The sequence below is a fragment of the Sander lucioperca genome, chromosome 16 (assembly GCF_008315115.2).
Source record: "Sander lucioperca isolate FBNREF2018 chromosome 16, SLUC_FBN_1.2, whole genome shotgun sequence".
NCBI classification, from domain to species: Eukaryota; Metazoa; Chordata; class Actinopteri; order Perciformes; family Percidae; genus Sander; species Sander lucioperca.
Genome location: NC_050188.1, coordinates 1,734,832 through 1,760,000, shown reverse-complemented (window position 1 = coordinate 1,760,000; position 25,169 = coordinate 1,734,832). Strand labels below are relative to the sequence as shown.

General features: G+C 42.8%; 1 protein-coding gene and 1 long non-coding RNA gene across 2 annotated transcripts in view; both read left to right on the top strand.

Moving 5' to 3' along the window:
- Positions 1–6,184, top strand: part of LOC116047777 — a 10,023-nt gene extending 3,839 nt beyond the window's left edge. The window contains exon 3 of the long non-coding RNA XR_004104472.1: positions 6,021–6,184. This is a non-coding gene — a long non-coding RNA (uncharacterized LOC116047777). The remainder of the gene's footprint in view (positions 1–6,020) is intronic.
- Positions 6,185–12,674: 6,490 nt separating this feature from the next.
- The window catches only part of rims4 (regulating synaptic membrane exocytosis 4), a 69,024-nt gene continuing 56,529 nt past the window's right edge, over positions 12,675–25,169 (top strand). Inside the window, exon 1 of the mRNA XM_031296751.2 lies at positions 12,675–14,036. Coding sequence (XP_031152611.1) covers positions 13,940–14,036 — 97 coding nt within the window. The 5' untranslated portion in view covers positions 12,675–13,939. The remainder of the gene's footprint in view (positions 14,037–25,169) is intronic.

The window sequence follows — 25,169 nt, the reverse complement described above, 5'->3', positions numbered from 1 at the left end:
TCCGGGATGGGAGAAAAACATGCTCTGGTTTGTTGGCATTTCTTTAAACCAATCACAATCGTCTTGGGCGGTGTTAAGCGCAGGACGCAGCAGCAGTGCCTCTGCAAAATAGCCTCGGGAAGGAACTTGTTTTGGTGGAACGTGTGTACGTTCAAAGGTTATTTTTGTCGTGCAACAGAAAACTCTGATTGGACAGATAGTCTAGCTAGCTTTTTGACCTGATTTTAAAATTCCAACACAAAGAAAGCGAAAGGTGAAGCACCTGAACAATCCCGGAAATGAAACGTCATCGATATAGACTAAGTGGCTATAGCAACTTTGCTTGTGCTCTTTAAAGGGTACAGTAAGCGACGCTGCACAAAGATTGTTGATATTCAAACTCAACTACCAAACCAACATAATGATGCTGAAGGGTGATTTTTGCGTCGGTATCTGATGCTGAGGGCCACTGACCAAGCATAGATATTTTGCGAGTTGGGAGTGAGAACGGGTTGCACATTTAGATGCTGCCTCCCACCTCCCCCCCCACCATCACTTGCTTGCACGAGCCCTGTTGCTGATTGGCTGGAATAGTGTTGTTTGGCTTGTGCGCTCCATTATGTTTGTTTTGCATTTACACAGCCAGGGGTGTGTATTAACATTGGATTATTATTTTTTTCAGCACACACAGAAAACAGAGAACTAGGTGACTGTTAGGAGATATTCACTTAATTTCATAACAAGTGTATTGGATTAACATCACTTACTGCACATTAAATTATAGCTCTCTAAAGGAGCAGAAATAAAGAAAAAAAAACCTGACCATTGTTGTGCCAAAACAGGTAGCTAGACAGACAGGTGAAGCAACTACTTTTAAAAGTGCAATCATACAAGTTTAAGATATGGTCTTCTAAAGGAGAACTCCTTTTCATTTTGCACATCAAAGTCTGTTTCCAGGTTTTGGGGAGCAGCTCTGCATATGTGAAAAGGTTTCATTAACCCTTTTGTTGCTCCAGAGGGAGCTGCACGAAATCTGATAAATGTCCTGTCTTTCCCACAGGATTTAGTGAGATAGTGGTGGGTGGATCACGATCAATGTTGTACATTTTAAAGCTATAGTGCGTAGTTTCTGTCGACCCCATGAGGAATTAGTAATGACAACAACACTGTCTACTCATCCACATGATGCAAGCCTTCAGTGGTCACCACCCCCACCCTTGAAAAAACATGATGGACTCTTCAGAAGAGGTAATTATCTTGTAATGTCCTCTTTGTCTCCTAAGCTGAGCAACTGCTGTTGTTCTTTCTCAGCAGTGACGTAAAACACATCACTCGAGCAGCTGCGTGTGAATGTCGCCGGACTACGCCATTTAGTGAACACAGCCATACTGAGAATGACAGAGAGAGTTATGCGGAGCTGATAGTCTTAATTACCTTTGTATCAACTCATCATCATTATTATAAAATAAGTTGCGCACTGTAGCTTTAAAATAAATTAATAAATGCAGTAAATTGCGACACAGAGATGGCATTATTTTCCCCAAAATATATGTATTGTTAATAAATGATTTATCATTAAAAGGAAGAAAGGAAAAAGGTATTTGGGGAAATATCAGAACTGTTCATTCAGCTCTCAGCCGGCAGACTGAGCTCTGGCAGGAGAAGGAGAGACCAGGAAACAAACTCACACTGTTAGCTTCCAAGCCATGTGCAGACAGCGTGTTATCAGAATAGAAGTACAGAAAGACCACCGCAGCATCTAAACGGACCAAAGTGACATCTGCATGTGAGTTTACATGCTGTTTAATGTGCTGCAGCTGAGCAGCCAGCAAACGTTAGACACTAGTAGTGCACTTTTCCCTGGTGAATGTTTGATCATTCGACAACAAGACATGTTGTTTGTGTTGTGCTGTGAATCAGTTACATTTCATTCTGTAAAAACTCTGAACAAAGTCTCTAAATAACGACGTTACTAACGGCGTTACTTTTTTCAGTAACGAGTAATCTAATTGATTACTCTTTCCACCTTAATAACGCCGTTACCATTACTGCCAAAAAATTTGGCGCGTTACTATAATTGAAGCTGTTTTTTTCATCAGACCAACTAGATCTCTGAGCCGAGAGGCAAAGACTTGTTTTACTGTTCTTCCTTGGTTAGTGGGCAGTGCACGAGACAAGCGCATAAATGCTGACGATTGGCTGAGGTTGAGTAAAATTTCATGGTAAGCCAATCAGAGGTAGAGTTGGGCGGGTGTTCGAAAGCTGCAGAGTCGGACACACAACGAACAACACAAGCGAGTCCCTCAATGAGAGACAGACAAACGTGTATATATTTGTTATTTATTTTTGGTATAGTGCTTAACAAGCATAATTTAATTTTGCCCAGTTTTGGCCTGTTGAGATATTGTGTTATTTGTATCGATCCACTATATAAACATAATATCTACATACATGGCATTTGATTGGAGGCTAGTCTCACTTTGTCCCACAGCAACATTGTCAGGGTTCTGGTGTTTGTTTGGTCTTATTTTGGTAGTCTTGTTTTTCTGTTCTGTTCTGTTTCCTGTTTTATTTTGTAGTCTGTCTTGTCTCCCTTGTCTTGTCTAGCTTTCTTCCTGTCTTTGTTCGTTTCCCGCCTTTTTTGATTGTTCTGCCCCACCCTGATTTGTTTCACCTGTTGTGTCACCTGTCCAGTGTTAGTCCTCGTTACTTGGTGTATTTAGTTCCTGTTCTGTCTTTGTCTCTTGTTGGATCATTTCATTCTGTCTGCCGTGTAATCTGTTTCTGTGTGTTCTGTCCTTGTTAATCCTTGTCAGTAGATTGTTTGCCACTGTTCTGTGTTTTTTCCTGTTCCTGTTTTTGGGATTCTGCTTGTACCTGTTTTTTGTATTTGCCTGCCAACCTCTGGACACCTTTTATAAGTTTTGCCATTAAATTCCTTATTCCGTATTACTGCATTTGGGTCCTGCATTTCCTGTATCCCGTGACAGACTGTGACAGAATAATCCGACCAGATATGGACCCAGCAGCTATGGAGTTTTTGCCAGTTTTTCATCCGTTGGACTCTGATGGAGAAATTTTGATTGAGTTTTTCCGCTCCCAGCATGAGGAGGACCCCGCCTTCGCTAGGCACCTTATGGAGGTGCGTTGGCAGGCCACAGCACAGGAGTTTCGCTTCCCCGTCTCCATGCCTGTTTTTTGTCCTGAGCCTCAGCAGACCTGTGTATCTGAGCTTGAGCTGACCTGTGTTTCTGAGCCTGAGCTGACCAGTGTATCTGAGCTTAAGCTGACCTGTGTTTCTGAGCCTGAGCTAACCTGTGTACCTGAGCCTGAGCTGACCGGTGTATCTGAGCCTGACCTGACGTGCAACCCTTCTGTTCACGAGCTGACGTGCAACCCTTCTGTTCCCGGGCTGGCGTGCAGCTCTCCTGACCCTGGGTTTACGTGCAGCTCTCCTGACCCTGGGTTTACGTGCAGCTCTCCTGACTCCGGGCTGGCGTGCAGCTCTCCTGACTCCGGGCTGGCGTGCAGCTCTCCTGACTCCGGGCTGGCGTGCAGCTCTCCTGACTCTGGGCTGGCGTGCAGCTCTCCTGACTCCGGGCTGGCGTGCAGCTCTCCTGACCTTGAGCTGGCGTGCAGCTCTCCTGACCCTGGGCTAGCTAGCAACCTCCCTAAATTCAGGCTAGCTAGCAACCCCGAAACAAGGCTAGCTAGCAGCCTCTCAGAGCCCCAGCTAGCTAGCAACCTCCCTGAATCCGGGCTAGCTAGCAACCTCCCTGAGCCCCAGCTAGCTAGCAACCGCCCTAAATCCAGGCTAGCTAGCAACGTTCTTGATTCCCCGCCAGCTAGCATCTCCCCTGAATCCAGGCTAGCTAGCAGCCTCTCTGAGCCCCGGCTAGCTAGTAGCCTTCCTGAGCCCAAGCTAGTTAGCAGCTCTTCTGAATCCAGGCTAGCTAGCAGCCTTCTTGAGCCCCAGCTAGCTAGCAGCCCTCCTGAATTCAAGCTAGCTAGCAGCCTTCCTGAGCCCAGGCTAGTTAGCAACCTCCCTGAGTCCAGGCTAGTTAGTACTCTCCCAGATCCCAGGCTTGCTAGCAGCCTTCCTAGTGTCCCCAAGCTGCCCAGTGTCCCAGCACTGCCTAGCTTCCCCGAGCTTCCTAGCTTCCCCAAGCTTCCTAGTGTTCCTGAGCTTCCTAGTGTCCCCAGGCTTCCTAGTGTCCCCAAGCTGCCCAATGTCCCAGCACTGCCCAGCTTCCCCGAGCTTCCTAGAGTTCCCGAGTTTCCTAACGTTTCCGAGTTCCCTCGTGTCCCCAGGTTGTCCTTGATCCCAGATTCCCGGCTGGCTAGCAGCTTCCCAGAATCCCGGCTGGCTAGCAGCCGCTCTGAGCTTCGGCTGGCTAGCAGCTTCTCTGAACCCCGGCTGGCTAGCAGCCTCTTAGATCCTCAGCTGGTTCGCAGCATCCCTGATTCCCGGCTGGCTAGCAGCCTCACAGATCCCTGGCTGGCTAGCAGCTCCCTTGATCCCCGGCTGGTTAGCAGCCCTCCAGAACCTCAACCTGCTAGCAGCCACTCTGAACCTCCGCTGACGTGCCAGAATCTCCGCTGACGTGCAGCCTCCCAGAATCTCCGCTGACGTGCAGCCTCCCAGAATCTCCGCTGACGTGCAGCCTCCCAGAATCTCCGCTGACGTGCAGCCGTCCAGAGTCTCCGATGACCGCTCTGCTAGAGTCTTCCAGTCGTCCAGAGTCTTCGATGACCACTCTCCCAGAGTCTACGTCGACAGACCTCCCAGAATCTACGTCGACCGCTCTCCCAGAGGGTTCGTCTACGGGTAAGCCAGTGACTTCGCCAGTCACCGGCGCCCCAGAGACTGTCCCTGAGGCCTTGCCGGTCTCCAGCGTCCCAGAGACCTCCCTAGTGACTTTGCCTTTGTTCTGCCCTCATGAGACTTTGCCTGTGGTGGTCAGGCCGACTCCTGCCCCTCGTGTCCTGTCGGCGGTCAGGCCCACTCCTGCCCCTCGTGTCCTGTGGGCACCCCAGTCAATCTCTGCCCTGGTTGCACTGTTCTGTTTTTTTTTTTTTTTTTTTTTTCCTGTTCCTGTTTTTGGGATTCTGCTTGTACCTGTTTTTTGTATTTGCCTGCCAACCTCTGGACACCTTTTGTAAGTTTTGCCATTAAATTCCATATTACTGCATTTGGGTCCTGTATCCCGTGACAGACTGTGACAAACATTAAAATAGTTTAGATTTGTGTACATTGTTTCTATTAATGTATTGTATTAAGTGTCCATTTCATTATATTCAGATTTATTATAAATAAATGAACATGCACATGCATTTTAAGTTCCTTTTAAGAGGGGTGGAGGTGGGGTCACATTTGAGCATTTAAAAATTTACTTGAAAGTAACGCAATAGTTACTTTCTGAAGTAACTAGTTACTTTTATAATTTGTAACTAATTTAGTTACTTTTTGGAAGAAGTAACTAGTAAGTAATTACTTTTAAAAGTAACTTGCCCAACACTGTATGGTATCACGCCCAACACATGGTATCATGTTGGTTTCCTTTCCTGAAGATTTATCTGTGTAAAACTACCTTGAACTAATACTCCTTTCCTATGGAGCCTCTTTCTTATCTATCTACTCTCACGCCATTGAAGTGAATTGAACAATTGTTAGAAAATGTATATATTCTTGTGTCTCAGGCTACATTTTCATTGCTACGTTTTGTTTTAAAAATAAATAGCTTTTGCCACGTTTACACCTCACATTCACACTGCTCTGGCGTTTCCAAGCCCCTAAACCGGAGACATTTGAAAACCCTTCTGACCCGTTTTGGTTTGGAATCTCCGGGGTTGTGTTTCAGTCTCAACAGCCGCAAACGGAGACCTTTGGCAACACCGAACACTGACACCAACCTTTTGCTGCCTGATTGGGTCTTTGGTGTTTTCTTTGCCCCCAACGTCTTCTCCCAGGCAGCGCGGCAATGGTTATGTTTAGGGTTAGCTGCCTGGAAGGCGCCGTTGGAGGCAAAAAAAACATTGAGCGCCCGATTGGGTCATGATGTCTCATTCTCTGAGACTAAGCTACTAACATTACCATGGCAACTACCAGCAACGGGCGGAGTATACATACTGCCTCCAGTTTACACCGGCACGAGCATGCCCAGTATACGAGAATGTTGAGATATGCGGTTTGGGCGTGTTAGTTTTAACGCAGATTAGTTCTTCTACTGGACCTGAAAACACTTGTGTGCATGGAGTTCGCTTTTGGCTCAAAACTCTGCTTAAAAACAAAACGTAGCAATGTAAATGTAGCCTCATTAGACTTTTAGAACACAAACTGAACCCTGCTTGGTGTCGCTTTGTTCTCCGCTCGTGGCTGCTCAAAGATGTCAAGCCAGTAGATGATAGGATACCAACCGTCGGATAACAAGGAGGCTTAAGAGTCGGTGGTTCTTGTGTTGTATAGCAGGCTGCTGCTGTCTGGCTGTAAGTCAGTGTGACCGTCTGCCTGCCTATGATAGAACACTGACGTTACCCCCTTATGCAAATATGAAGCAATTGGATTTTAATGGAAACAAGTTATTCATCTATACAGATTCAGTATTCAGTGAATTAATGCAAAGGTCTGGGGCACCTAGTCTGACCAGACAAATCAGCTTTGGCAGCTACGTACATTACAGTTTAAATTACTGTTTAGCTGTAATTTGAGAAAGTTTGTGACCAGGCAGCCATTTATTTTCCTGCTTTAAAACGGACCAAGCAGTGCCCCAACTTGCATGTGTTGCTCAGCGCTACGTCACACATTTCGTTGCTCCGATTGGTTGTAGGTCTAGTCAATTGTTGCCAGAGACATTTTAGTCCATGCCATTGATAACGAAGAAATTAGTCTATATCCACGACGTTCCACTTCCGGGATTGCTCTCGTTCTGACGGAAATTCCGCCGTTTTCGGATGTCCGTTACCTTCCGCTTTCTTTGTGTTGGGAATTTAAACTCCGGTGGATTTATGATGACTATGGTTAACTGCTCCTCAGATCTCTGCAGGGTAAATCCAGATAGCTAGCTAGACTATCTGTCCAATCTGAGTTTTCTGTTGCACGACTAAAACAACTTTTGAACGTACACATGTTCCACCAAAACAAGTTCCTTCCTGAGGCTACTTTCCAGAGGCACCGTGCTTAGCACCGCCCAAGACGATTGTGATTGGTTTAAAGAAATGCCAATAAACCAGAGCATGTTTTGCTCCCATCTGATATGCTGTGTGGACTAGCCAGACCCTCCTCCGCAGGGCTGTGGAGGAAGGTCTGGCAATGCGAGACTACGAACGAATGAACTCAGATTCCAGACTGACACGCATTTGCGAATTAGTCTTGTGATGCCAGGCTAGGGCACACTATTGATTGATTGATTGATTGATTGATTGATTGATTGATTGATTTTTATTTTGGGTAACTAAAAAACTGATATAAAAACATTCTTGGATGTTTAGTCAAACCCAGAGATTAGCTCATAAAAAGCACAATGCAACATTATTTCCAGTGTGGACCATCATGAAATCAAAATTTACATAAATGTAAATTTCTCCATTTTGGTATATGAATTTTTGTCAAAGGAGAAGTGATTTACAGAACAGATACACGTATATGCTGCAGCAGAAAAATAACCCACGAAATGTAATTTCCTTTAAGATATACAGAGACAGAAAGACAAGTAGACTATATAGAGAAGGTTAAGAAACATTTTAGGCAGATAAATAACCAAGACTGTGGGGAACTGAAGAAAAAATAAATCAACAAATCAAACTCGCAGAGTGTAGAAGGACTGCCAGGTAGACAATTAAGTAAAGTAAGTAAAGAAAGACTTCTGATGAAATGCAAAACAGAAGACAGATATTCTGACAGAGGAGCAGATGGAAGGAAAAGGCAGGAGGCAGAGAGACAGGCGGTGACACGAGAGAGAGAGAGAGAGAGAGAGAGAGAGAGAGAGAGACTGACTGAGGCAGATACTTGTGGTGAAAGGTCAATGCTCCTGTGATAAGGCATGCTTGGACAGCATGCTCACAGCGAGCGGCCCGGCGCTGTCAACAGGATACCAGTGCACTTCACTGGCCACAGTTCACTCAGCAGAGCACACAAGGACAGGAGCATCGCAGTGTAAAGAGCCTTTTATGAAACATCGGCAGGTTGCTGACTGAAAGTTACACAACCATGCAGGGGCGTAGCAAAAAATACTGGGTCCTGTAGAAAGGCATTCTGTATGGGGCCCCTCCTCACATCCACAGCTATTCATTCTAGCATCTTTTTGGGCCCTCCTCATATGAGGGCCCTGGGTACTCAGTCTCCTTTACATCCCTCGTCTGACACCCAAACATGAACAAGGACCTCAAATAAGAAAACCACTATATAAAATAGGGCTGAACGATTAAATCACAATTTGAAAGAATGCGATTATCTAATCGTGAAGACCGCGATTAATCGAAGGTGAGTAGTTAGTTGAATATTTGGCATAACATTTGGGTTTAACTTTTTTTAATTCCTGTTTTTATTATTATATTCAGGACTACTGTTTTTTCATAACACAAATGCTGAAACAATGTTACATCACAGAGTGTTTACAGAAATGTCATATTTTTTAGTGGATTCATCATTTATTTGTTATTCCTTTAACATGATTGTAGAAGGCGCAATATGTAGATGCTGTAATTGAACTGAGGCCTTTCAGACATTTCAGTTTACAGGAAAGTACTGATATTTTTTAATGGAATTGTTTTTTTATGATTATAACTATAGCTTTTGTGATAAATGTTCTGTTTGACTGTTCAATGTTCCATGCTTGTTAAAAGGAAAACACTTATTGCTGGCAATTCATATCCATGTTCTCATCCCTGCATAAGAATACAGTGCAGTTTTGATGGTGTCTCATGTTACGATGCTCCATGACACGTTTTATCTGTTACACAGTGAATATTGAACTTTAGCTTAACTTTTTTTTAAATCACATATGGAATCGTAATCGCAATATCTGGCAGAAAAATCGCAATTAGATTTTTTCCCCAAATCATTCAGCCCTAATATAAAACAGGCCAGTGGGTAAAATGTTTTACCGTCCCGGAGCAAAAGAGATTATGATATGTGTGTGCACAGGGTTGATAAGGTTGTTTATCACCAATTACAGGATTAGTTTGCATGCTGATATTTCTGACTTTGACAAACTCGGTTTCTCTGGCTTGTATTTGCTGAACGGACAAAAAGTGAACGGACGTTGATAGTGGAGGGAGACGACAGTGGTACATGTTGACGCAGGACACTTCTGCGACAATGTATTGTGCGTCATAGCAAAAAATAAATACAAAACCGACTGACAAAGCAGGATTATTGTTGTAAAGTTTAGCAAGCAGAGGCTTATTTATATATATATATATAGGTTGCAATTTTCTGAGCAGCTTTCTGACCCAAAACACAGAGTAAACACGAGCTTCAGAGAGGCAGGTTTTAAGGTGTCTTTAATGCAAAAAGTCAGTTCTCATGGTTGAATGTGGAGCAGAGAGTAGCAGGGCTGAAGCTGGATGGCTTCAAGGCTGATACTGATCCAAAGAGCAGGCAGGCAGTGATGAGTTTTAAGGCAAGGGTCTCCAAGCCAAGGACCCTTTAACTGAAAGAGAGATGGATCAGGGACCCCCCTACTTCATATATTGCCTACAATTAAGTTGCATATTAAACTGGGCCTACAATAAAGCCTAAAGCCTCTGTACGTACCTTTTTTGCACAGAATACTAACCTATTAAAATAATAATTGTTGCCATGAATTTATAAATCATGTTTTAATGTTAAACATTAGATTAGATTGACTTAATTGATCCCAAATTGGGAAATTTCAGTGGTACAGCAGCAAAATATAAGACACACTGCACACATACGGAATAGACAAGAAATAATAAATAGGATAGAATACAAGAACAACTATTCAAAAATAAAGATATAAAAATACAAAGGAAAGATTGTACAAACGTATATACAAGTGGCGAAAACAAATGTACAACCTACTTAAATAGTATTTATAAAGTAAATGTAAAGATGTGGCACAGTGAAGCCTCAGGATTAACTATCTGTGGATGGCTGCCTTAGTCACTACCTTACCTACAGTATAGGCCATTAAGCCTATCATCAATGGGAGTTTTTACAAATATTTGCTAATAATATGTTGGATTCTTGTTAAGACATTTTTATTTTTGAAAAAACGTATATAACAATAATTTGGTGGTGGTGGGGGCGGGTGGGGTGGGGTGGTGGTAGTAGGGACAGAACAGAGGAGAGCAGGCATCAGAGCAAACACTAGTAGTGCAGGCCACTGTCGTGAGGTGTATAGTGCAGAAGTTCTGAGGCAAAGAGGAGTAGGGTCTGAGCAGAAGAGCAGACAGACAATCAAACATGGAAACTAACAGCAAACAGAGTGGAAACTTGACTTAGACTGGAATGTTCTGGCCAGCGCACAGGTAGACAGAATGATCTGGTGAAGATGGTGGGTTCAACCTGGGCTTTCGTACTGTTGAGGTGAGTAGATGATTGGCAGCAGCTGCGCTGGATGAGTGGCAGAGCCACTGCCGATTGGGTGACCACGCCCCCTGACCTACATGCACAGACAGGGCAATACAGACAGGCACACAGGGGACAGGGGAAACACACTAGGAACTAAGGTCGAAGCATTGCACTAATATACACTTGAGCTCTCGGCCAGACAGATTCTCCTTTTCATTTAAAGCAAAATATTGTAGAATCAATAAATTGTTTCTGAAGTAACTTGAACTTGTCATCATGCAAACACTGGCTTTGGTTTTGCTAGTTTCAGTGCAAAGTAAATCCTGATACACTTTACATCATTTAGCTGACGCTTGAACAACTTACAGTTGCTACATATGTCAGAGGATGCACACCTCTGGAGCAACTAGGGGTTAAGTGTCTTGCTCAGGGACACATTGGTTGATGTATTGCAGTGGGACTTGAACCCAGATCTTCCACACCAAAGGCATGTGTCATGTCCACTGCGCCACCACCACCACACTTCGACCATTTTTGGCCACGGTAGCGTCATGGCTCTGTGGATGGCAAGGTCGAGACTGTTGTTCCCCGAAAAAAAGACTTAATAAGTGGCTTGTATGAGCAGCAATTATGACCCATATTTACAGTATGTTTTATTGCTATAGGCAGCACAAACGTCTGTAGTGGCTGTAGTAATTATGACGGGAGCAAAGCAGGAAGTTTAAGAATGCCAAATTCCGTGTCAGGAGGTAGGGGTGGTGGATGGGTCAGACAAACACAGGGCATTCACCCAGGAGACCGTGGTTTGTGTCCTGTTTGAAAATGAAAGTAAACGGGAAGTTTTTTTTCTTTTCTTTACAGAACAACCAGAACTGCGTCATGTACGTAACCAGAAGTGAAGTAGCATAGCAAACGTGCAGATTTTTACCCAAACCAGAATCTTTTTCTAAACTTAACTAAGGAGTTTTGTTGCCTAGACCTAACCAAGTAGTTCTGTGCCTCAATGTAACCAAACTGCGTAAACAATGTGTTTCAAACCATTGTTGGCAATATCAGTCGGTCAAACCCTGTGACTGAAATATCTCAACATCTACTGGATTGGTACAAACATCTGTACAGACATTCCTGATGGTGATAAGGAAAGAAAATAGTTCCTTCATGAAACTGCTCACAACCAGGTCTGTGGAATATCTTGAGTAACCGGTTCATGGTTTCCGGAAAGAGACATTTCTGTTGGGTTTTTCAAATGTATTTTTTTAGGCGCTTTGAGCACCACAAGCCGAGATCCATCAAGTTCCATTACATTAGAGAGAAGGCTGACATCTCAACGGCCAAAATCTCCAACACTGGGCAACTCACACCTAAACAATCTAGTTTGACAAATAGCACTACAGGTAAGAGGAAACATAAGAAATTTTGATTTTAGGGTGAACTGTTCCATTAAAAGGTAAGACAACACTTAATCCTAAATCTCCACAGTTATCCCATTTCCCTTGTGAAGTGTAACATCCACAGGCAACTGTCACACAGATCTCCTGCTGTTTGTGAACTTATGGACTGAATCTTTAATGATTAATCCAGTGCCCCAAGATTTACTATGAGATTTCTGGTTCCACTGTTAGCTTGTAGAGCTGGTAAAGACAGTCTTTTTGCCTGCTGTGACAGAGTTAAGGAGGTCTGTAGAGGTGTGGAGTGAATGGATGTTTCAGTAGTGCTTCTTCTTTCATTTTTGTATTGTGTTTTAGTTTCACCGTGACAAAATGTAACCAGAGTCAAAGCTGTGGTTAAATGTTCTGTTTTAAAGAAAAATATAGAGGGGCTTTGATTCATGTGTTTCTGATGATTTTTGCGTGGAAAAGGTTGGTGACCGCCGATATCAAGAGACACAATGAGAGAGAGAGAGAGAGAGAGAGAGAGAGAGAGAGAGAGAGAGAGAGAGAGAGAGACTTTGTAAACCTGTCCTGCCCTGCTTTGCCTCCACTGTCCCCAAGCCACGCCCATATTCCCTCATGCACATTTTGATTGGTTGGGCTGCCAGCAACAGTCTGCTCTCCATCCCCTCTGTTTCCCCCTCCGCTCTCTCCCTCTCTCTCTCCTTTCCCCTCCCTTTCCCCCCGCTCTCCATGCAGCTCACCAGTGAATGAATCCAGTCAGACACAAGCTGTTAAACAGTACAGCCTCTCTCTCTCTCTCTCTGTTGCTCTCCTTTATCATATCTCGCTCTCACTCTCTCTCTCTCTCTCTGTCCTTTCCCGTCTCAGAGGCAGACAGTCAGTGGAGCATCGGCACGGCAACGGGAGCGACACAGGACTGACAGTCAGAGAAGAAGAGGACAGCGAACCTCGCTGACAGCAACACGACATTAGGAACATTTAGGGCAGAGCATCAATTTGGAATGCGGTTCAAATCAAAGCAGAAGCAACAGATTGCCCCCAGTTGCAATTGTTGCTGCAACTGATGCTCTCCTGGCTGATCCACGCTTTGGAAATGGAGCAGATTTGCAACAGCTCCTGCAGCTGACGTCTCCTAGCTTTTGAAAGTCAGTTTTATCTGTGTGAAAGAAATGCTTTTGCTCTGTCAAAGCACGAGGAAAAGGCAACGCTGAGCGACGGAACCAAAAAAGCTTTGATTCAGCCGGAGAGCAACACGTTTCACGCTGGGCGTCAACATCACCTCGACCACCAGCGTCTCCTCCCATCTTTCTATCCTTCGCCGGGATCTGAAGAAGACCAGGCATCGTAGCTGTGAATGCACAAACAGGCGGAAGATGTGAGGTTGACATGCAGAGAGCAGAGGTCAGGGAGTTTTGCCATCAAACAAAAAGAGCAAGATCAGGTTTTATCAGCGCGAAGATCAGGTAGGACTCGCAGCCAGACAACAACAAGTCCGTCAGACTATCACCTGCACTTCTGAGGACAACAAGGCATAAACAGGAGGATGTACACCAGCATCTGCCCGAGAACAGAAGCAAAACAAGAATCCAAAAAAGTAGAGCAGGAATGACAGGAAAAGAGAGATTCAACTCGGCCACGCACATACACAGATAGATGTTCATTTGGAAAAAAAAGCATAACACAAAGATATCATTGACCAGAATACTAAACCTCCTCAAAAGTGAGCAACCAACAGAGAGATAGCTCACTTCAGAAGGATGTGTTTGCATTCGGTTTGACGTACAGAGAAACATCGACATCTTTCTTTGACTTTGACTTCTGCTGCCACTTGCCGCAAGTACGTTGTTGCACCGATTTCCTTCGGTGCGAGCAACTCGGGGTTCTTGCCTGACTCTTCTTTTCGGGGTGAGGTGGATCTGCCGTGGGGGGCAGCTGACAGCTATCCAAGACGCCGCGAGCCGTACTCCGCGTGAAGAATGCCCAGCCTCGCTTGGCCAAGCCGGCCGACCCGGGGCCGACTGCGGGCCTCTACATGGAAAGATCGCAGAGCCGCATCAGCCTGTCGGCGTCCTTCGAGGCCCTCGCCATCTACTTCCCCTGCATGAACTCCTTCGACGAGGATGATGGGGGTGAGTGGTGACACACACACACACACACACACACAACCACAATGAGATTGATGGAGCCATGCATAAAACATAGGACACGTGTTATTTGTCACTGGAAAACTGATGTTTCCATCCACACGTCAGGCAGTGTGTTATGTTAATCTGTCAGAGGACAGTCTCACTATCCTTTCAACATGTGCATGGTCCTGCAAAAATGTATATCGTTTATGTTTATGTTATATCCAAAATCCCCATTTTTGTTCATGTTATATGTTAAATTGCTAAATGTTGATCCAGTGGTTTGACTTAAGCCACAGTATACACATTGTGCACAATATGTGTAAAAAATAATACTGACATTTATTGCTGAAACAGCTATCGTCTGGAAGACAAAACAATATGATATTCGTTTAATCATCTAAGTGATATATCAAGCAAACATGACTCCTAATGTAATGAATTGCTGCTTTTCCCTGTTATATGCCATTTAAAATGAATGTTTGTTTTGTGGACTGTTGGTTGGACAAAACATCATGTTGGGCGCTTGGAAATTGTGACAGCCATTTCCCCCTGTTCTGACATTTCATAGAATAAATTACTAAACTATCATTTGAAAAGATAATATACATATTAAATGATATTGAAAAAAAAATGTGCTAGCTGCAGCCCTGGTAACATTTACAATAAAGATATGACTGATGTTTGTCTGAATGACAGATGTCCACTTAGCTGATAATGTTGGCATTTAACCAAATGAAATCCTTCAGTGTGTGTGTGTGTGTGTGTGTGTGTGTGTGTGTGTGTGTGTGTATGTGTATGTGTGTGTGTGTGTACAATATATACTGTAGGTGTTGCGTGGTGTCTGCCACACAAAACTATCAGTGATTTCATCCTCTGAAATGTCACTCGAAAGCTTTTTGAATAACAAGCGGCCCTTAAAACTCTTCATTTGATGACAGTGTTCATCTCTTACTTTTTGCAGTCACATCAGTTATTTTGTATAGCAGCCTGTAGAAGTCAGCTTAGAAAGGGATGAGATATGAAACAACATGTCTCCTGAGACAAAGTGACCTGAGCAGACATAATGTCTTGACCACAATGTGGTGTGTCTTTACAAATTGCTTTTCAAATATAACCTTCAATAGCATCTGTCATGCATGTAATTTAAATTAAAGAAATTGCACATATTTTATTGTATTTCCATTCAGAATCAGATCATCTTTTTATTCCAGCAAAATCAGGCAAAGATTAGTGTGTGTTGTGTACTGTGTGCAGGCGCCTGTGTGTCTTGTGTTCAGGTGTGTGTGTGTGTGTGTGTGTGTGTGTGTGTGTGTGTGTGTGTGAGTGAGAGTGTGTGAGAGAGAGAGAGCCTGTGCACACCTGTGTGGTTATATCTGGTTAGCTATGATGAGATTGTCGGTAGGATCAAGTATTTCCTCAAATCGGGTGCATCAGATGATGTGATTCATTTAGCTCTGTAGTGGTATTATTGCTACATTACATTACTGTCATACTAATCCTGTCTGGAAAACTGCAGTACTGGATTGTCTTTCACATACACATTGAAGCAAAGGATACAACTACATATACTGTATGTTGATAAAGGATCTCCTGAAATATCACAGGTTTTGATAACAATGTGTGTTTGCATGTTTTAACTATTGATGTACGTGTTAGCTAGTGTTAAGTAGGTCACGGGGTTCCTTACCTTGCACGCTAGCTGGATTCTCGCGATATCACGAGATCCCGTGAAGTAAAGAGAACTACCAGCTTACAGCACCAATCAGTCTCTGGTGAGGAGCTACTGGCAGCTACGGGCGTGGTTTAGGTGTGTGTGACCACGGGCCGCGACTGTTCGGTCAAAACAGCAATGGTGGATGTGATAGACAGATGGTTCATCCAATCACCTGTCAGGTATTTTTTTGAAAGTGCCTGCTCTTATTCCAAACTGTTTCCGCTGACGGCTTCTCAGATGGTTCTGTGTAACAAACCATCTGGCTCATCAGGTTACAGTGTTCCTTCTTAAAAAAAACCAATTTAATACATGGCCACCAAGGCAGGATTGCTAACTGGGGAATGCAGGCAACTTCCCCAGGGCCCTAGAACCCAAGGGGCCTCAAAGGCATAATAACTGCATGTCAGTTGATTGTGATTATTTTATAAATTGTTTTAAGTGTTTTGGTGCCACTAGAGTACAATCTCAACTAAGGCATGTTTTACATTATCAGCCTGGTTTGTGGAAATGTCTTGCAGAGGGACTTGGTGTCAAAATCTAGCTTTAAGAGCAATATCATTAATACATATTGTAAATTGTGTTTAATCAAATTACTATCACAAATTAAGGATTATTCCAGCATGGAAATACTGGTTGCACTGGATTCAACAGGAACTTGAGGCGACAGGACACACACACACTGCAACTCAAGCATGGCTACGAGAGGTATACAGAAAATCATCATCATTAAGTTTATTCTTTACAGCAGGGTTCGTCAATGTTTTTTTAAGTCAAGGACCCCTTAACTGAAAGAGAGATGAAGCAGTCACCCCCAACTACATATATTGTATTGTATAAAATGAAGTTGCATATTAAAAATATTAAAGTGTAGCGCGGCCTAAAGCCTTTATACATACCTTTTTAGCGCATAGAATACTAAGCTATTAAAATAATTATTGTCAGCATGATTTTATAAATCATGTTTTAATGTTAAAACGTGTGTGGCACAGTGAATCCTCAGGATTAACTATATCTTAATGACTACCTTACCCATAGGCCAGTAAGCCTATCATCAATGAGGATTTATATTTGCTAAAAAAATATGTTGGATTCATGTTAAGACGTTTTCATTTTTGAAAAAAACTTTCAAATATTAACATTAATTTGGAGCCCCTCCCTGCAGTGACTCCAAGAGCTCTGCTTTACAGTGATCTTAAGTGCTGCTGTTGCATCAACAACATTTCCATCATAACAGTATAAAAACACAGGTTGGACCTTGTTGGAACAGCTGGAACATGACCAAATAGTCTGCTCGGCTGAAAACACAACACAGTAATTTCCAATCCGAGACTTGGAGTAACCAAACCATTCACCCAAAGCTCTGAGAGGGCAGCTCATCTTTACTGACACTAACCAAGAAACAGCCGGATGAAGTGCGGCATGCTGGGAACATCACCTTTTTTCTTTTTCTTTTTACACTTTGGAACAGATTTCAAACTGCCGACGCCCTGTTCCTCCTTCACACACCAACACACGCACTCATACATCGCTTACTCATGCTGTTTTCCCACAGCATGGTACGACTCGTCTTGACTCTACTCGCCCTTTTTTGGAGGTATTCAATGGAGCAGGTTGATGAGGTGAGTGGAAGCAGCCAGGTGTGCCTTGTCTGCTGCCTGGAGAAGCCAGCCACGCCCCCTGTCTGAAATGGGGCCCAGGTATCAAAAAAGTGAGTCGAGTCTAGCCGTACCATACAGTGGAAATACGGTATAACACAAACATAGACCTGTATGAGCACTCTTGCTCTCACAGATATAGGCCCTCCCATGCTGAGACACAAATTTACACACTTTTAGGATTGTTAGTTCACACACACACACACACACACACACACACACACACACACACACACACACACACACACACACACACACACACACACACTCATGAAAGCAGTGTGTGAGGTAATCAGAGCAGAGCGGCAGGCCGTGGTTTGTGGCTCTCAGTCTAATTGAACGCTAATATGGCTGCTGATTGTGGCTGACTGCAGATAAATAGAGGCCTGATTGCAGGTTAATTCTCTCCTTTTTCTGTCTCAATGTTTCTCTGTCAAGACTTCACTCTCTCAGCCCCCTTTTCACCCTGCGGTTTATAAATCCTGTTTGCAGGTTAACTCTGTCTTTCCACCTTAAATTGTCTTTTAATCGCTTTGCCTCCCCTTTTTTTTCACTCTCCCTTTCTTTCCCATCCCCTCGCTCTCTTTGTTTCACTCTCTCACTTCAGTTCAGTTTACTTCAAATATATTTCACTGACAGGACAGGAAGGAAGACTGTTCTCACGGCAGTAGAGCATCAAGGGAAGTCATAAAAATAGACAGTAGAACACAGAACTACAGCCTGAACTGTTGTTTATACGTGGAATTGAATTTACTCTTAGCCGCTGATTTTGAAGACCTGGACATTTAACATTCCCACCATAGTTATGTTATATCTTGGTGTTAGAAAATCAAAATGGGCTGTGATGGTGTGGGCATGATTCTCCAGGTACAGGTGAGACAATGCAGGAAGTCCATTTTGAGTAATAGATTAATGAGTTGAAAGGCTTATCGAAACAATGTTCAGTGGTTCATAATGATATGAGGTGGATTTTACATCCTCTGTCTGGACTAGGAGAACTTTGTTATATTTAATTGGCCCAAACAGTGCGTTGCATGCGTGGATTGGCCATCGGGAGTAGCCGGAGATTTCCTGCTGGGCCGGCATATTTGTGCGGGCTGCATGTGCTGCACGGTCGGAAGCTTTTTTTTTCCTTTTTTCTGATCGACCCACAGAGATAAGAGAGATCATATGATTGGCCCACTTGTGTGTCTTTTATGTGAACACTGGCCATTCACATCCTTGGTCTTTGGCTGACCGGCCCACAGAGAGGAGAGAGATCACATGATTGGCCCACTGGTTGTGGCGGGCTGGTCTAGTTCTCTGCCTGATGGCGCAAGTCTACAGTGTGGAAGGTGTTTGGGTCATGTTTTTTCCTTATAAGTTCCTTATAATTTATTTGTTCAGCTAAAATTTACTAAATCTTCTACAATCCGATCAGCTGAGTGAAAGTAAAAGGCAGGTTTGATTTAAAAATGAGTATTGCTAAGTGACAGATGCAACATGATAACATAACCTTTCACTTGTAACTCCATCACATTGACAAATAAGATGTAAGCAGTAATATAGCGAGTAATCGTGATCTATACACTCAATTGCCACTTTTTTAGGCACACAGTAAACCTCAATGCAAGCTATACCGTGAAATCAATGGAGTGGACAAAATACAGACTTACAGGCATTTAATGTCTGGGTCTCAGGGAGCATTCACATCCTCCTTGGATGGTTTCATTTCCCGAATTAAGAAGCTGTTCTTCAGACTCGGTTGTTTTCATAATAATAATAATAATAATTCATTACATTTATATATAACGCTTTATCATAGACACTCAAAGCTTCAGGGGGGAGACTCCTCTCTACCACCACCAATGTGTAACACCTGGACAAAATGCAAACAAATTAAACACATAAATATCGATAAAGTAGAAGGTAGACTGTAAAACTACAGTATATTATATAACTACTTATATATAACGTATATATAAGACCTACGTTCTATAGTCGCCATTGTTTCGGCTTTGTTTTAAATGCAGGAATTGTCTTCTTAATTATTAGAATATTACTTTTAGATAGAGTGAAGAGAGTGAAACTACCACACTTACAACTAGCTCAAATAAAATTAATCATTTTGGTTGTGTTCACTGAGTGAGTAGCAATGAATTTACATTGTAGAGATATATGTCAACCTTAAAAGGTAAGTAGTCTTTAAAAGAAAAGGCAGCTAAGGGGATTTACTGTCGCATTGGTAGAAAAGAATAAAACATAAATCCATACTTCTGCCCACATCTCTCTCTCTCTCTGACCTGAATTACAGATTGGTGTTGTTCCTCTCTTTTCTCTCCTCTCTTCAGATAATCAGCAGACAAAACACACACACACACACACACACACACACACACACACACACACACACACACACACACACCCTTATGTATGTGTAATCTAGCAGCTCAGGTGTCAGATTTCACTGCTCTTGGTGAGAGACTGACAGCTGAGCTGATTCTGTTAAACATGAAAAATCAAATGTTAACTCAGCCACTCATCGACTGACATAAAGCAACATCCAACATCCATTTGTCTTAAAGGAGAAATCCCCCTAAAAGTCATAATGTTTACAGTATTGTAACGCATTCCAGGAGGTACTCACTGTCCCTCAGATGTTCTCGTTGTACATTTCCCAGAAGTGTTCTTGACAATGGCTGTCCACTTCTACGATGAATCTCTTCCTGTATGGTTGCAAAATGGCAACTCTAAAAGTAAGCGTTTGCCATCTCTGCTTTACATAGTCAATGGTGGAATAAGTACACTGTACAAGTACACTATAAGTAAGAACACTGATACTAGAGTTTACTTTTACTCCAATACAAGTACTGCATTGAAAATGTTACTTATGCTCCTTTCATACAGCAGAGGCACATATGATGCAGTATTTGACCCCTTCATATGAGACAGCTGATTGATGATGGTTAATCTCCCGTGCTTGTGGACTCTTGGCCTACTTGAATTCCCACTTCAGACACATTTTAAAGTATCTGCTAGGATTAATATTTAGTTTAACATGGTTTTCCCACATAAAAAGAAAAAACTTCAGACTAGGTTCAGACTTGAGGCGGAAGTGGCCCGAAGCGCTGCCCGCTTCCTTTTCATTTTTCCCTTTTTTTTCTATGTAAATAATAATAAAGACCTGCATTCTAGATAACTAGGACTACAGTTGAAAATTAGCCAACTGGCTAACACTGGTGCATTTACAGAAATGTTGATTAATATGCATGGTCCTAATAAATACATCTTAAAACCAACTGGGCTGTTCAGACAGGGCGCTCCACAATCTACAGTGATAGTTTTCGGCATCCCAATGAAATCAGCTACTAGCAGACGTATCAGAATGTTAAAGGGGCACTATGCAGTTTTGGCCATTTCTTTGCTGTTTTCTTGCTTTTTGCTCGCAGGTTTCTCTATAGAGCTCCCCCTTCAGCTTCGGAATAGATATTTGGCAGCTCCGATGTTTACTTGGTCTAACTCCTCTCTCGGTCAGTCTGCCGTTTCCTCTTTCTCTGTTCCTCCGACAATGCTTTCCTAGCTTTCTGCTTCTTTTTTGCCAGCTCAGCCATGACGATAGTGTGAAAAACTCCATCGCTACCTTGTTAGCCGGTTCCTGAATGGGCGTATGTGTGCAGTGCTGTGAAGCAATTCGTTACATCGCGAGACCTGATATCACATACCCGAAAGTTGCAAGGGTGGTTTTTCCACTCACAGTCGCTAGGGGGAAGTGAGAAAACCACCATTCAACCCGAAAAAAGTCATATAACCATTCCAATGACTCCGATGCTGTTCAGTTAAGGTAAATTAAGCTAAAAAAGTGCATAGTTCCCCTTTAAGTGTAGTTAGCATCTTTTATTTGTTTATGTTGCATGTTAGCCTGTTAGCTTGTAACTGGCAGTGGCTGACAGCTATGACGACGGTGTGCTGTGCGCTGGGGGGGTTTCAGGTATCTTTTCTGGCTTTTGCATCTTAGACAGCGATTGGCTTTCGAGTCTGTTAAGTGCCAAATAAAGGTCAGCTGCGGGTACGTTTGAATCTCAGATTTTAGAGAAGTGGACATCTCACCCTTCAGTAGAGGAATGTGAAAACACCTCTGTACAAACTTTGCACAAATATATGTCAGTAACGTTAAGATATGACATTTTAGGGGACATAAACAAACAAAAAACATATATATTAAAGTCCATTTTCTTGATATAGATACCGTACTTTAGACCTTTATACTGATAATGACACGCAAAACTACTGTGCACTGAAGAAAATGGCCCGGGAAAGCAAACATACAACATTGCCAAAAGCAATTTTAAAGAAGTAATGGTGTAAGTGTTTTAAGGAGTTTTATTTCCTCTCAGGCTTTTTCTTGTTCATTCTGATCTTTCCATTAATCAGATGGAGAAAAAATCTCTAATATAGAAAAAGAACAGGCTGCTGCTGCTGCTGCTGCTGCTGCTCAGGGAGACTAATTGACTCTATATTTCTTTGCGTGAGTGTGTGTGCTGCTGTAATTCTTTGCATGTGGGAACCAAATGTTCTCAGAAGAAGAGAAAAAATTAAAATCTTCCAAAGGGAGGATTCTTTTTTGGCCCCTAACTTTCTTAAATGGCTGATTTAGGACAGCATCCCGGATTAGAACTAGGATAACATGTAAGTTAAAGGTAACATAATACTCTATAGCTTTACATTTTTGCTATGTTTGTTTCTGAGTATACAGTATATCTGTGTGCATGATACAGCAATTAGAGAGTGTCCTAAAGGTTTAGCAGAAGCCAACGTTCCCTCCTAAGAGTCCTGGCTTTTTGTGATTTATGACAGCAACAAAGCACTTTCTCATGCCCAATTCGTCAAATACTGATGCTTGGTCAGGAACCCTTGGTGTCACTTTTTAACGCTAGTGGTATCCCTTTGGCATCATTTTTCAACGGGCTTGGTCAGGACCCTTGGAATTACTTTTTAACGGTCTGGCTACCCCTTTGGCGTCATTTTTAAAAACACTTGGTCAGGACCCATTGGTGTCACTTTTTAATGCTATCGGTATCCATTTGGTTCCATTTTACAATGTACTAGTCAGGGACCCTTGACGTCACATTTTAACGCTTGAGTATCCCTTTGGCGTAATTTTTCAATGTGCATGGTAAAGCTAAGGTAACGAGATGTCGCTCATTGTGGGAGGATCTGCAACATTAGCCTTCAACGAATCAGAGGACAGATGGAAAAAGAGCAAAAGGAAGGAAAGATGGATGAGGGAGGAGAGAGAGAGAGAGAGCTAGAGAGAGAGAGACAGAGAGAGAGAGAGAGAGATGGGAGGACGGAGGGAAAATGTAAGCAGAGTTAGTTGATGGATGTTGGCACAGAGGTGGACAGAGTAAAGAAAGAAAGGAGGATGAAGAAGGGATGGAAAGTGCCAAGTAGAATATGAAGAGAAAGAAATGAAGAGAAGAAAGCATCAATCATAAGCATGCACGAAGGGGGAGACGGAACGACGGAAAGGAAGGAGAGAAGAGCGATAGAGGGGAAAGAACAGCAGTGGGAGGGAAGAAGTAAGAATTGAGAAATAAAATGGCTCATGAGGTCTCTTTTTCACTCCCTTGCCTTCTATCTTTCCTTCCTCTTGCATCCCCCCTCCTTTCCTTCATTGTATCATCGCTCCATCCCTCCGTCTTCATTCATGTCAAGTCGCATGGAGGACAAAAGGGGAGACGAAGCAAACACATAGACACACACACACACACAGAAACAATAGGTTTCCAAGTCAAAGCAAATCTTGTAACTCAAAGTCGCAAATGTTTTTTTAAAGAAAAAGATGTAGTGTAAAGATTCCTACCCGCAGGAGTTCTGCGAATGTGGCTACAATAATGTATAGGACCAAAATGAGGCAGAAAGATGCACGGAGCCGATGTCAAAGATATGAGTTATAGAGGAGAAAGGGGGAAGGAGAAAGAGGGGAGAACGAGAGGAGAAAGGTCTCTGGTGGGCCACTGAGTTGGAGAGATGACCCAGAAAAGTCAGGAGCACAAAATGGACTGCCAGGAAAGGAGCTCTATTCTATAGGGAGGAGGAGGAGGAGGAGCAGGTGAAGGCTGCAGGTGTTCATTATTCAGTTATCCTGAGCAGTACGGCAGTAGGGAAGGTGTTCTTCAGTGTGTTAGAGTCTGGTGCACCAATATCCGCTGTGGTTGTTGTTTTCAAGGCAGCGTTTCTCAGCAGGATGCAGAAAAGCTGCACTAGGCAGCGGTGCACATCAGCAGCACCACACGTTTGGGAGAGGTTTGATAAATTAGCATTTCATTACCCAGCGTTTTTAATGTTATATGACATCATTCATCAGTATGTTCATCTTTACCAAATGAAAAACTAAAGAGCTCTGGAGGGAAGGAATAATATGTAACCTTTCAGCAGTAAAATGTCTAAAAACAACTAGAGCTATGTTATATATTTTGCTGAGTTGTGTACTTAAATTATCTTATTTTTCTTGACCAAACTCTGCTCACTCTTAAGAGGCGTTCAGACTGAAAACAGAGCAGACTTTTCACATAGCGTAAAATGTATTTTATTGTATGTGTTCAGTCTTTGCATGTCGAAAACATTGGACCTGAACCAAAACAGAAGAAACAGAGTCACCCTTTAGCGTCTGTATGGGACGCACCAGGCAGAGCAGCAGCTCAGATTACAAAGACAAATACAGAACACCAACGCAGAAAGCACAATCATAAGGAATATAGAAAGACAAGAAAACATTCAGAATTTGAAAATTCTTTGATAAATACATTAGGATAATAGGCATGCAAAAGAAAAGAAAATTATGTTGAGCAGTTACAAGTAGAAGTTTGCAGGTTTAAAACAAGATTTCTAAATTGTCCAATAGGCACAATTGAGTTGATTTTAAGAAAGTGCTTTAATTTGTTCAAGGAGTCGGGTGCACTAAAACTAAAAGCAGTTATAGATGACATAGTATAAAGAGCGACAGCGGTAACGAGTAGTATGAAAGACCGTACATCTGTGTAAGGAGGTTGGTTGGGTTATTGGATGGGTCAACCAACACAGGACTTTCACCCAGGAAACTGGGATTCATGTCCCGTTGTTCTCCCGCGTGTCACTGAAACGTACATTCTGTAACCCCACCCACCATCTTTTCCTGAAACCTAACTGTCCCGTTCTTCTGCCGCATGTCAGTTAAATGTACGTCCCAACCCAGAGCGTCAAAAAGTGACGCCAAGCAAAAACTTTTTGCGTCAGTAACAAAAGCCAAAGGCAGCTGACCAAGCATGCGCTTTTTGACGCGACGGGAGTGAGAATGTGCTCCTCTCACACCTGTGGCCCGCCATCGACAGAATCACTACAGGGTGAGGGAGAAAACCCAGGAGAGGACGGACGGCAGCAGTAGTAGGACACGAGTATAAGGACATTTTCATTTTGTTTTAACCTGAGGACTTTTAATCCTCCTGTTGGCCTCGGGTCAAATTTGACCCATTTTCAAAAAGCTTCTAAATCAGAAATTTGGGTTTTCTTTCAACCTAATTTAACTTGGATGGTTCCCTACAACGCTCTTCACAAGTAAAATAAATGATCAGTTCACTACTTTCATTGAATGTGTTTTTTTGTTTTCAATTTTATAGCATTTGAAAAAAAAAAAAAAAAAAAAAAAACGATAAAAGAATGTTGAAAAAAGTGACAAAAATGTCGGAAAAAGATTCAAAAACATGGGGGGAAAAAAAACAACAGAAACGTCAAAAAGCGCAGAAAGAA